This window comes from Crinia signifera, chromosome 6, assembly GCF_055691185.1.
Source record: "Crinia signifera chromosome 6, ASM5569118v1, whole genome shotgun sequence".
Classification (NCBI taxonomy): domain Eukaryota; kingdom Metazoa; phylum Chordata; class Amphibia; order Anura; family Myobatrachidae; genus Crinia; species Crinia signifera.
The window spans coordinates 71,817,330-71,831,529 of record NC_139222.1 but is presented as its reverse complement, the minus strand read 5'-3'; the positions used below and the strand labels follow the sequence as shown (position 1 = coordinate 71,831,529).

At 40.6% G+C, this 14,200-nt stretch overlaps 1 protein-coding gene across 2 annotated transcripts in view; it reads right to left on the bottom strand.

Moving 5' to 3' along the window:
• Positions 1-2,128: 2,128 nt before the first annotated feature.
• The window catches only part of CSGALNACT2 (chondroitin sulfate N-acetylgalactosaminyltransferase 2), a 34,677-nt gene continuing 22,605 nt past the window's right edge, over positions 2,129-14,200 (bottom strand). For both annotated transcript variants that reach the window (XM_083146285.1, XM_083146287.1), the window contains 6 exons: positions 13,943-14,159; positions 12,102-12,203; positions 11,302-11,480; positions 10,326-10,420; positions 8,415-8,496; positions 2,129-5,421 (listed from right to left, as the gene is read on the bottom strand). In XM_083146285.1, the coding sequence (XP_083002411.1) occupies positions 5,129-5,421; positions 8,415-8,496; positions 10,326-10,420; positions 11,302-11,480; positions 12,102-12,203; positions 13,943-14,159 (968 nt within the window). In that variant the 3' untranslated portion in view covers positions 2,129-5,128. The remainder of the gene's footprint in view (positions 5,422-8,414; positions 8,497-10,325; positions 10,421-11,301; positions 11,481-12,101; positions 12,204-13,942; positions 14,160-14,200) is intronic.

The following is a 14,200-nucleotide window of genomic DNA, read 5'->3' as shown; positions in this document are numbered from 1 at the left end:
ATTTGCACTACACACCAGCCAGGCAGAAAAACTTTATATACATACAAAATAGAATGTAATATACATGTTATGGTTCATGTTATTCCTTAAAAAAAAAAAAAAAAGAAAAGGCATGCTTAAAATAAACAGTTTACAGAACATAGGTTCCAGATTTGCTCATATGTGCTAGTACGAGGAAATTAACAATAGAACACTTTTTAAAAAAAAATTCTTCCTGGGAATACAGGTTCCAAGCTCATGTTCCAAGGCATCCAACAATATACATAGTTCAAAAACACAAAACATGATCAGAAAGTTCCAGTTAAAATCCCATCACCCACTGGATAACAATCAATGACAAGTCTGAATGTCCATACAATCAGCTGGTTCCATAGACTTTGCTGTGGGAGTAGGTTGTCCATGATGTTGAGTTTGGACATAGTTTTGGGATTCCAGAAATCTTCCTGAATACAAGCCAGCTGTTACTCTCTTACATACTTGTATATGTTCAGATCCAACTAACTGGAGTTTATTGCCTTCTGACTTGCTCTTGAAGCTTATCCAAGAGTTCTCATGGATATGGACTATTGCGGTCAAACACAGCCTCCGATGTCCATTGCAATTATATCTAGAGATTAAAATAAAAAAAAAAAACACGTTAAAAAGGGAGTATTTTCCAATTACAAATCAGAAAGAGTTCAGTCATTTATTAGTAAGGAAACATTAATGATAACCTAAGGGACAAGTTTACTCTAGACCAAGGGTCCTCAAACTATTTTGCTCTGGGACCCCATCAGACAATAAAATGAATTACAGGACCCCAGAAAGTAACTGTAAAAGGTCATCACATTCATAGTCAGCACATGCACCATGGTGGATGCACAACATGATGTGAGGAGTCTAAAATAACAGACAATTCAACAAATTTTTCAGACTCTAGACCCCATGGTGAGAAGGTCAGGACCCACAGTTTGAGCACCGCTGCTCTAGATCAAAATCTATAAATTTCCCCCATACAAACAACTGCAAAGCCTTATATTTATTAAGACTGACCAGGTGCACATTAGTCCCCCGCCAAAACCCTGTGATCATGCTCCCCTTCATTGACTGAGGAATTACTCCATCCACAAATAGCTCAACCATTCAACTCTAAAAATCTCCATGCCACTGATGTCTCAAAATACATAGGACCAAGGGCCATTGTAAGTCACCCAGATGATCATGGACAGATCAAAAGATTTAGGGACAGATCAAAAGATTTAGGGGCAGAGAACAGCTGCTCCAGCACCCACCATTGCTTACTTACATTGGGGGTCCTCAAACTATTTTGCTCTGGGACCATCAGACAAAAATTACAGGACTGCAGAATTCCTGTAATCATGTGTAGTCAGCAGACCGCACATGCATGGCAGCATTGTGGAGGCACAAGTGTGGCACAAATAGTGGAGACAAAGTTTTTTTTTTTACATAAAACATCCACCTACTTGTTAATTGCAAAATCACCATGAAGCTTACCAGCAGTGCATGCTAAGATGTGTTAAACAGCTGGAGTGCTCAGAAAACCCTATATCTGTGTGTGTGTGTAGGGATCATAGCAACAGCAAAGCACAGTCGCTGGCTGAGATTGATGTTCAGTAACCATCAAACTCGCTTGTCGCCACCGGAGAACACTAGAGCTGTCAGCTCGCTCAGCACTATGAGTTTGTGTTGTGTCTAGGCCTGGGGTAGCCAACCCCAGTCCTTGAGAGCTACCAACAGAGCATGTTTTGCAGGTCTCCTCACAGAATCACAAGTGAGCTAATTAGCTCCATCTGTGGATCTTTTAAAATGGGTCAGTGATTAATGAGTGCAGTAGCTAGGTTGTCTGGAAAATGTGAACTGTTGGTAGCTCTCGAGGGCTAGTGTTGGCTACCACTGGTCTAGGCTGTCAGCGCTGTAAAACACCAGACCTAGCATAGCTAGGTCAACATCGCTATGTGTGTAGGGCCTATAAACCTCAAATGGACTTAGAGCTGTAATTTGTATTAATACTAAAAGAACAGTTTAATTTTGAGGATTGACACTCAGAGGGTTAAGGCTTATAATGCATTTATAAAACAGAAAAAAAAAAAAAATGCACACACGTTACATAATGACATCACGCCATCAATAGGAAAACAAAAGAAACTTTATTTGATCAGTTACTTGTAGCGACAAGTCTTGTCTGCACATTTCTTACATCAGGCTACTTAAAAAAATGGAAACATTTCGATAACTAAGTCTGTGCTCCGGTTTTAGGGTGTATATAATCGTGATCTGGTTTTAGGGTGTATATAATCGTGAGGCAAGTAGAACAAAGCCAATAAAAACACTTCTCTAAAATAAATACATTTCCAGTCATCATTAACTACTTTTAATCCAACGCAGGTTTATGTTATGCAGTTATTAGGAAATAGAGTGATCTATTTGAACAGCAATATCAGTACAGTAACAAACCCTTGTATGCAACGGTGCAGTTCTCAAACCAGATGCATATGGGGACCCTTTGGTGTTGTACTCAAACTAGATCCATTTTTCTACATTTGATAGTATTTTAGTATGGTTTCCATAAACAGAATCTGTCACAGCTTTAGAACAGTATCCTGGAAAGTGACCAGAGAAAGCCAACTAGACATTGAGTCGTTCTCAAAATGGACAAAGCCATGCTGAGAATTTGATTTGGGCAAGTTATTTTGTTTCTGTGCAGGGTAAATACTGGCTGCTTTATTGTTTCAGTACAAATTTAGATTTCCTTTTCAACTCACCCCACCCAAATGTAACTCAGCACATGTTACATCTGCCCCAGCGCAGCATGGTTTTGCCCATTTTGAGACTATTGGGCTTAATTCAGACTTGATCACAGGACAAATAAAGTATACAGTTAAGCAACTATGGTTACTACAGGAGCCAACAATGTAAATTTAGAAAATGCTTATAACAGAATGCAACTGAAGGGGTTATCGCTTGTATTATCGGGTTATCGCTATATACTAAGCAACTGTACGGCCAAACTACCACCTCTACATACTACCACTGCCAAACCAACAGATCAATAAAACTACGTGACCTCACACCGGCTGGCCAAATCTGAACATTTTACAGATCAGAATAAGAACACAGAAACTAGCACAGCAACATACACCAGGAACATCCTGGTGAGCTGATCACGTGGGCACTAACATAATCACTAGCTGCTCAGGTATTACTTTGAACTCAAGTTTTATCTCTCCCTGGCCTACCATGGCTGGAAATTTAAGTGCAGGAAACAACTATATTGGAAAGCCTAATTAGACTCCGGCCGTACATGCTGCAAACATACTTCCACTATATCATAGGGGAGAATGCTTCAGCCCTTACAGAGTGTAAGAAAGTACCAAAAAACTGGCATGCTACAGTGTAGTAAAAATATGACAGCACGTACCAACCAATAATCTCCAACCTTTTATACATCTTCCACCTCAATGCCATTATGTTAGGATAGGTTATGGTGTAGGAAAGCACTGCAGCCATGTAATTTAGTAGCCCCAATGCTTTTTAGTGCATAGGTTCTCAAATTCAGTTCTCGGGACCCCACACAGTTCCTGACAGGTGCACTCATTACTCACTGACCCATTTCAAAAGATCCACAGGTGGAACTAATTATTTCACTTGTGATTCTGTGAAAGATCCTACAAAACAGGACCCCACACAGTGCATGAGGACAGAGTTTAAGAACCTGTGCTTTAGTGGTCAGAGGGGGTTACAGCGATAACAAATTCTTTGCGTGAGTGAAATGTATGTATGAGTCATCTACAAGTCCAGCTGTTATTGGACTAGAAGTATAAAAGCACTTGTGAGAAGTAAATTTACTAAAACTATTTAAAACACTAGTTATCCTTTTTTTTTTTTACTTTCAACTTCATCTTGCCAACTTGAATGTTAGCAGCTTATAGTAGGATTTGGCCATTGCAGGCACTACTGTATTAGTGGTCCATTTCCCCCAATTTGGAACAAATAGTGACTCATAGGCACGGGGCCGTGTTTTCACTATAACTGCACATATGCAAGTTACAAACTGCTTGGAGAGACTGATCAGTAGTTCATTTGATTGGTACTGTAAGTCCACTGCGCCTCTGAGCTCGCAACAGCAACTAACATGGTATTAAAAAGCTTCAAGGCCAACAAAGTGAAAGCTTTAATTCACCAATACTTATCAATTAGCTTCTACCTGCAGAACTGACCTAATGGATGTTTTACAGTATAATCAAGAAAAAAACCTTACTTCTAAACAAGACACAGATTAAGTGCTACGGATAATGTTCTGCAATGTTGCCAACTCTCCTACCACCTGGATTACTAGAACAAATAATTGTGCAGAGTCTAAGGGTCAATCCAATTACATGCAAGTTTATACCAAGAGTTAACACCGCAATGGCAGCACTTCACTGCTCTTTTAAGCAAATTCAGACTGAACACAGGTCGGGAGAGGTGGGGTTTTATTGCCTGCACCACAGCAGATATTTGTACCCTTCGCAACTCAGTTGATTGAGCCCTGTAATTCTTAATTGTTCACAGACAAACTGCAATAGGAGATATGTCCCCCCCCCAAAAAAAGAAAAAAAATCAGATTCATAATTGGGATACAGAATACTCCTACTTGAAGAAGTACAGACAAAGCAAAATGAAAGAATCTAGTAGATTAAAAACAAAATCCAAGTCTATTTACTGCAATAAGCATACGGACTGTTTCTACCCTTCTTGAAGTAGTAAGGCACATGGAAGTAGCCCATTACTAGACTCCGTAGCACCTGCTTTTTCCCTTTTCTATACTGATTTATGACATGATCGATGTTTCTGATAAACAGCCATTAGACATTCCAGCATTTATTCCAATTTGGACTGTGAACATGTGGTCCCCATTTAGTGCTGGACAGACATGCAACAGTTGCCTATTGCTTTAGAGATGGACTTTCTGCCATTTGTTCAAAATTGTCCAGCCCCACCAATGTAATGTCCGATGCATAGGACGGAGGCTTTTCCTTCTCCCAGGCTTCAGTAAGCCCTGCACAAGTAACAGTTACATTGGAAGGCCCATATTGTTTGCAGATTTCCACACTTTGCCCAGTTTCATTTGCATAAAGTACCACATGGCTCAGGGATCAGGCTCGTTATTGGTCCGAAAGGCTTGTTTACGCAAGTGGGCCTCAATCTCTTCCCGGAACACCAGCATGCCAAGATGCGGGTGGGACGCCTCATTCATGGCCTTAGACTGGATGCACATGCGGTACTGCTCTGGGGTCAGTTCGTCCACACAGTGTTTCTCATGCCACAGATGGAACAGGCCAGGCACCGGTGTGCGCACCACAATTAACTCCCCATGAAGATACTTCCTGTAAAGGAGGACATCCTCTCCACCCCATCCTCGTACTTCGTAATTGAATCCTCCTGCAAAAGGAGGAGAGAAAAAAATAAAAATAAAAACACAAGTTACATAATAGGCCACAAAAATAATGTGATTGTACACAATGGCTGTGTATGGCTAAAAAGAAAAAAGAAAGCAGGTACTACACAAAAGCTAAGGGGGCTTCAAACACTGCCATTTACACTCTGTAAACATTCAGAAACAATTACAGGGAAAACATGGGATTTCTAATTAAAAAAATAAATAACACACCACACCTCCAGATAACTCATTTTGAACCGATTCAAAACACAAACCGAAAATACAAATCTGTTGACGAGGCCATGTGCAGATTAGTGGTAAAAATCAAAAATATAATAAAGGTTTAAACTTTAATTTGAAAAAGCAGAAGTCAAGTCTGACATACGAAGCTAATAATAATAATAATAATAAACACCAATTTAATATTGCACATCTGCTAATCTATATTTTTGTACACACGTAGCCACACATCATAGTTGCAATGGCAATCACCATTTGCTAAATCAGTGGTGATTGTTACGGACCCGCTGCTACGCTCACGCGTTTAATTTGCATTGAAGGTCAATGGTGTGGCGTAGAGATTCTGTGCCAGGAGTGCAACTTTGATGCGCCAAGCAGGTAGGAGCAGCAATGAGTGCATCTACATCTATTCACGATGAGTGCATCTACATCTGTTGGCGATAGCACCTTACTCTAGACGGGAATGCAATGTTAAATACTGTATTTCTAATTCCATACCACTAGATGGAGCCAGACTAACACATTCAGTCAAATGTACTAAAACCCCCCAAAAAATATATATCCTCCCCAAATTAAGCAGTACAGTGCAAAATAAATAAATAAAAAAAAGCCAGTGTATACGAAGTGCTATGATGTCACGGCTCAGTCAGATTCAATGTACAAGTGTCGCATATCAACCAGTGTTTGCAGTCTCAAACAATTGATTGCATTTAAGAAAAAAAGAAAAGCTGAAGCAATTTTGCTGTGTGATGCACATGTGGCAAAAGCATATGAGGACACTTTTACAACAAGGCTATTTATAAAATAAATCCTAATCCATAAAAAGCATTTTTTCCTCTTTATTTTATTGCCTGCACCAATTTGCTGCCAACAGACAGTTGTAGTCCCATAGTTTGTCAATAGACAGGAAACACCTGTGTCACAGAGGACAGGATTTTTTAAATACATGATTCTGCAGGTTAGAAAAAGCCATTACTGCTTGTGGTTCAGTAAAGTTTGGGAACTACTGTCTTAATCACAGCACCCTAGAGCGGGCATGTCCAAACTGTGGCCCTTCAGCTGTTAAACTACACATCCCAGCATGCCTTGCCATAGTTTTAGCATTCCCTAATAGCAAAACTGTGGCAAGGCATTATGGAACTTTTAGTTTCAAAAGAGCTGGAGGGCCAAAGTTTGGACATAGTTAGGGGTGGTTGGTCTGTCGCACAAGAGAAGTAGATCAATTTGTATACCCTTTTTTGGGGGGCGTCAGTTGTGGACCCGCTTATTTATCTCGCTTTCCCATTCACTTGTTTATATCATGGAGATTATAGGGGTGTGCTACTACTGGAAAGAAATTGGGACATAATCATCAGAAGATGAAAAGTTTGTAGCTTTGTAGTGCACCATAGAGAATTAAATCAATCCTAAAATATAACCTTTATTAGGAATCACACTAAAAAGGGGAGTATAAAAAAACATGCATACGTATATGGGATATAACACCATCAATTGTTAACAAGACTGTGTGAGCTTCCGTGTACTCAATTGATTAACTTATTGTACTGGAGTACCAGTAGTCTTTATACCATCCAATTAATTTGTTACCATTATATGCTTCCCAGCCGGTTATTGGATGTGTATAGTTATCTCCGACTCATAAATCTCTCTATTAGTCAAGGTCTCACTGGTATTTCTATATCCTGTTGAAACAATTTGGCAACATTTGTTGCACCCTGTAGGGTATGTGAGCAGTGGAAGGGTCATTCACTGCATATGTAACTTTAAAAAAAAAAAAAAAAAAAAAAACATATCATGATCTCCTCTGTTTATGTTGTGTGAATTGGATCACAGCATCCCATATACTTTGCCAATACAACTTTATAATAATCATATACTTTTAATAAGTTGTGGGACACGCATTGTTTGGTTACTACGGAACTGATGAGGTGTCTTAATCCCTGTTACAACAAACTGCTTTTGCTCAGAGGCTGTGCAATCAGCTGAGCTTACAGTATTTGTGTGTCACCCTGTGTTGGTACGGCTGGACACACTAACGGTCTGAGATTATACAGGGATGTTACATACAGATGTCGACTGCAGTGTCTGTTAAAACGCTCTTATAAGGAGCAAACCTCTCATAACTCCAGAGTGCTCTCAAGAAGTCAGACTCTCAAAACGGAGGGAGTACACCGGAAGACGCCCCACAGTCTGCGCCGACATACGTTCCGCCTATCGCTTCATCACGGCAATTTATGGTGTTATGTCCCATTTATGTATATGTATGAGTTTTTTTTTTTTTTTATACTCCGCTTTAGTGTGATCCTAATAAAGGTTATATTTTAGGATTGATTTAATTCCAAAGTTTGGACATGCCTACCCTAGAGTATCAGAAATGATCACAGCACCCTTACACCAAAAGCTTCTTATTTATAAATCAGGAAAATCTATTAACTAAGGATGACATTAACTACAATTGACGTAATTTAAGTGGCGAGGCACAGAATTTGCTTCCGTTTATAACCTTTCAGGATTGGCAGCCACAAACACTGATGTTGCCTGTTACACTGACCATATATACACTTGTTCTGAGCCACAAACACCAGGCAGCCCAGTATGATACAGTACAGAGTTTGGGAACCTCTGGTTTAAGATATAGATGCTCTAAAAAGCCATCACAAGACTTGCTTAGAAAGGTGGAGTGTGCGTTAAATGGGAGAACACCAGAACAAAGAGAACACATGACATCAGTGACTTCCTTTATTCAATTACTTACCAATAGTGAGGAAATCAGACTTATATTGACAAGTCATTCCAAATCCAAAATCTCTCCAGAATCCCGAGTCTTTCTTATGAACCTAGGAAAATGCAGAACATGGCATTAGAGATGCTCATTTCATAGAAAATTCAATAGTTTTGTTGAAAACACTTCAGACTGTACTTCTCCATGTATTGTACTGACACCAAATGCCTAACTGAGTGCCAAATTGGAGGTCTACGCATAGGGCCTTATTCTCTCTGACAAAATCCTTCTTAGATGCACAAAACCATGCGCACTGCTGGGGGGCAGATGTAAAATGTGCAGAGAGAATTAGATTTGGGTGAGTTATTTTGTTTCTGTGCAGGGTAAATACTGACTGCTTTATTTTTACACTGCAATATAGATCTCACTTTGAAGTAAAACCCCACCCAAATCTAATTCTCTGCACATGTTACATCTGCCCCCATGCAGTGCACATGGTTTTGTCCATCTAAGGCTTTTGGCAGAAAGAGTGAACTAGATTAAGGCCCATAATCTCTTTAGCGTTCTCAATAGCACTTGGAGAAAAAAAATAAAAGGGAAATTGAACTAGTGCTTCTGGAAGAGAAGCACACAGGCTAACAACTGAAGGAGCTGGGAGTACAACCTGCTCTTACTACCGACTTCAGAGATTCACAAAAATTGCCCCGTGGACAAGTCTTCTCTGAGAAATGGGCACAAAGTGAAATGCTGCTGCCAAGTAGCTCTACATCAGTGGTAGCCAACTCCAGTATTCGAGAGCTACCAACAGTTCACATTTTCCAGACAACCTAGCTGCTGCACAGGTGCACTCATTACTCACTAACACATTTTAAAAGAGCCACAGGTGGAGCCAATTACTTCACTTGTAAAACATTAAGGCTGTGTACACAGGGGGCGATTTTGTCTAATATCGCGGGCAATATGGTTGCTGATGGGAGTGTGCACCTGCGATATATCGCCGGGTGGATGCTTCCGTTTTCTCCCCCGTAGTGATTGCTGGTCGCAAGAACATGCTCCTGTGACAAGCTGTTCCACTGCTGGGGGAGCCCGGCAGTTTCTTTTTCATCAGCGACCATCTCAGGTCGCTGATGCAAATGGGACACTGAGCGATACATTGCTTGGTGATATATCCCCGTGTGTACAGGGCTTAAGAGACCAGGAAAACATTAACTATTGGTAGCTCTCGATGACTGGAATTGGCTACCCCAGGTCTACATAATATACTTCAGATCTGCAAGCCCTCCCGCCAATCACTAGCCACCTCAGCGATTTTATTGACCCAAGAAAACACAGTAGATGTGGAAAAGCTGCTACGAAGGCTCCCACAAAAAGGGTAGAGGAGAAAAGATGCATACATAGCCCTGGGATGTGCAACATGGCTAAGCCAAAGGTTTTGACCAGGCTGGCTCTACCATTTCTAGGGAGGCCAGCAGCCACTTCCCATCTCCTCCCCCCACCGGCATACAGAGGAAAGACACTACAACCAATACACACACCTTCCCTTTAGTCTGGGAATCTTGCTAAAGCAGCTTGAAGCTAATCTGCCAAGGAGTTACTGGAGATGGTTTGCCACTTCCAATAGGAAAGCACCAATTAAATGGTAGCTTTGGTTAGAGTACGTCCAGCTTTATGTACAGTACACATACAACACAGATGAATGCAGCTTGCTATTTGGACAGAACACATTTTGAGAAGCATTATCTGGCTTAGAGATACTAAAAAAGTTTGGTACAGGTGAAAAGCCCTCACACTGCGCGTCAGGTAATTTATTGCTTTGGCAGACTACATTTTCACCTGCTTGAACCCTTACATTCTCTGTAGGAGGACATCCCACAGCTCACGGCTAACTGTTTAACATTCTCTCTTCTCATAACCCAACATACATATAGTCATGGCGTCACTTACCAGTTGCTGCTCAACAGGCGGCGGCGCCTCTAGATTGGCATATACAATTGCAGGATTGTAAAGACTAAACACAACAGGATAGAACACTCGCTTACCTAAAAGAAAATGCAAACATTAGCTAAACATAATTCTCAGTTACTCACAAATATAATTGATAGGTACTTGTCTTCTGTACTATAGGGATTTCATAATGACTTCAAATTGATCAAATGTATTGATTTTATCAACCTTTCAGTACCAGTCATTAAATAAAAAAAATTGGACACTACTTTTGCACTGTGTTATGTCACATACCCAGAGCATAAGGTGTGTGATAGACAGTCTGCACACATTACTTTTGGTTGTGGGTAAGAAGGGTATCAGTTGAAGAAAAAAAAAAAAAAAATTATGATTATTGGATTGCAGGCTAAGGGCGGTAGTATTAGTACAACATCGCTGTTTATTAACTGTAGGCATGCTGCTGTGATGGCGTATAGTCACAGTAAAAAGGGCACCACCAAATAACAGATTTAGAAACTGCGGAGCACAATTTGCCATTGATGGAAGGTGAAAGTAAGCTACTGAGGTGCGGAAGCCAACCAACAGAATTACCAGATGTGTCTCTTAAGCGCTATGTATGGGATGCACTGCAGTCAGCATGGCTCCAAATTCCCAAGCCAACCTAACATCACCTTATCGGGTCCCTCCCAGCCTCGCTGCGGTCGCTGCTGGTCATTATGTGATGCTACTAATGCGATTTTAAAAACTATAATAAAAACCTAAGGACGCTAGTATTTATTGGCTCATGTAATGGTGTAACTTGATTCTAGGAATTTCACGTTCGTTCTGGTGCATTTTCGCACCACGTCTGCTAACTTTTGTTTCAAAGTAGCACTAAACCAGGATTTTTTTTCTTACCGGTAATAACCACAGTCTGAAGAAAAACTACTAAGGAGGGGAAAAACCCACATGTACAGTACACAAACACTTAACTCACCGGCCTCTGCATTCAGTCGGCAGGTATCTAGGAAGCCAGCAGTGAAATAGATGTCAACATCGCAGAAGAAAAGCAGCACGTCTCCCTTATCCCAGGCTCGAGCGCCTACCTCCAGGCCACGCCCCCTGTTGAACTCCTCCTTTAGTGGGATTAGGGTGTAGTTATGGAAGTCTGTCTCACTGCAGCAGCAGAACACAACCTGTGATTCTTATCAGCCTGGCTTTCATATAGTGTAACATCAGAGTTAACAGACTTTGCAATACTGGCATAATAAATAGCAAAAAACTAATTCAAATTGCTTTCTCTCATTTGAAATAAAATACATATACTGCAAGCTATTCTGTCTACATGCTTGGCAAAGTGGTGTTTAAGATCTATTTGTTGCGACATTGCAAAATGCTACTGAAGGGGGAAGTATGCCATTTTGCAGACAAAGATGCACAAAATGATTGAGGTATAGGTAGGCTAGAGGACTAGTAATAGTCTGGCAAAAAAAATGCAAAGTCATGCACTTAGTTCTCAAAAAACACAAATGCTAAGTTAACAGTATTATAATGGAAACCACAAAAGGAAGGGTGATCTAGGTGTAGGTAAGTAATGCAACAACATAATGAGGAAAACATGTCAGATGCTTGGGTGTACCAGTGTCATTGGGGCAGCTGCATTAAGCCTGGAGAAGAGATAAAGTGGAAGATGATGCACCAGCCAAAGTAATTAGCTTTGAGATGAACTAAAGTTACATTAAATAAATTAGTCACCATAAAGACAAGCCATATCACAAGAACCTTAAACATGCGTACCTTTCTACATTCTTAAGAATATCTTGCACTTCTGATAGGCCATTTTCCCCAAAGTACACCACCGTTAGGTACGTCCTTTTATCTTGTTGAATACACACATCCCTATGACAAAACAGAAAAGTATGTTACTATATCCACCTATTGTATAAATCCTATCTCCATCCTTGCACCAAACCCAACACAGAACGTTTACCGCTAAACTATTATGCTGTGTACACACTGTACAATTTGACATTCGATTTTGACTATGTAGTCAAAATCAAATTGGGATCGCATAGACCAGGGGTTCCCAAACTTTGTTGAACCAGGGCACCCTAAAATATCAACATTTGTTCAAGGCACCCCTACTCAAAAAGTTTCTTATGGATAAATAAAAAAAAGAAAGTAAATTGTGCTTAACTGTCACCCTCAGGTTCAGTTATGTGGTGGGGAACATAGCTGTGGTTCTATTTGTCCATATATTTTATAATTGGCAGCCAATATCACTGGTTTTATCTATTACTTTGAGCATAAATATTTTGTTGTGGTCGTGGACCCCAACCCGAGGCACCCCAGGGTGCCTAGGCACACAGTTTGCGAACCACTGGCATAGACATTAAATGGAGATAGAACAAGTTTAAGCTTTCTGTCCCCATTTGATGCCGATTCACGCTCCCATTCAGCTGAAATCGAAAAGCCAAATAGACAGTGCAGCAGTGACAATATGTATAGTATGAATTGTATGTAAATAGCACATAAGTTAGCAGAGATTGCATAGCCATGGAATCTTATGGTGTGTACACACCATTACACAGATTCCAAAACGGTGTACAGTACCTGCTAGAATTCGAATAGAATCCACTCTTTATATTATAGGTTACACCACTAGATGGCACCCACCAACAGCAAATTATTCTGCCATACGGGAGCACATGCTGCTAGCGCAAACACTGCTGATTTGATATGAGACACTTATCCATTGTGTGTATACAGTGTAGCGGCAACTCAGTTGCACACACATATTTAAGTGTTGCATGTCAAATTGATCAGCAGTGTCCCTTGGTGTGCTGTAGTTGCAGTGAGTCCAAGACACCTTACTCTAAGGAAGTTACATTGGACCCGTCAGCTCACTCATGCCCCAACGTGTGGCGCATTGACACTAGATGTAGGCATTAACAGAGGTGTTTATGCATTTACTGTAAAGGAGAACAGTGGCTATGCAAGTTGCACAGGATCACTGAGGAAGTGCAAGACCTTTCCATTGTATCTAAAAAAAAAAAAACAGAAGTTACGAAGCAAAATGGTTTAGCTTTCATAATCTCAGTCTGTGGTGATACGTATTAGAAAAAGGACTTCACATTCTGAACTTTCATGCAGCAAAATAAAATATTTCCAATACAAAAAAAACAAAACAAACATTTACAAGGAATAGCTCTATATGAAGATACAGGGACCATATATAAAATGCTTACGTATCCAGACAGGTGCCGGATGGGGTCCCGACAGTCAATTACCCGACAGCAACCGGCTATTATCCCTTGTGGGGGTCCACAACCCCCATAGAGGGAGAATAGAATAGGTGGCTTGCTACGCTCGCCACCATGCCCGTAGCATTGCGAGCCCGCAAGGGGATTTGTTGCACTCGCCATGCTGTCTGAATCCGGCCAGTCGGGATCCCGACGTCGGGCTAATGACTGTCAGGATCCCTATACCACACCCATCCAGACACTCTACCCATTTTCTCTAGATTTTTAGTTCAAGCAGAAAACCTAATGAACTATTTTTTTCAGGTCAACCGCATCCATAAAGATTTAGCCAATGGCCACTATATGGATTGTTAAGATCACAGGCTGTATGCTTACTTGTAGTTCTGCATGAACTGTGCAAAGGCCTCCGTTCTGCCAGACAGTGGGACAATGAAGTTGACAACTGTCCTGGAACTGTCCTGTGTTTCCACCTTGACTTTCATGAGTGGCCCAAATGGTCGGAATAAGGTTATATGATGATAATTTGCAGACTCCGGTTTCTTGTAAAACAACTCATAATGAGACCCCTTGTCCCTCTCAGTTCGATAATAACCTAATAATGAACATTACAAAAAAAAAAACACTTTAAAACAA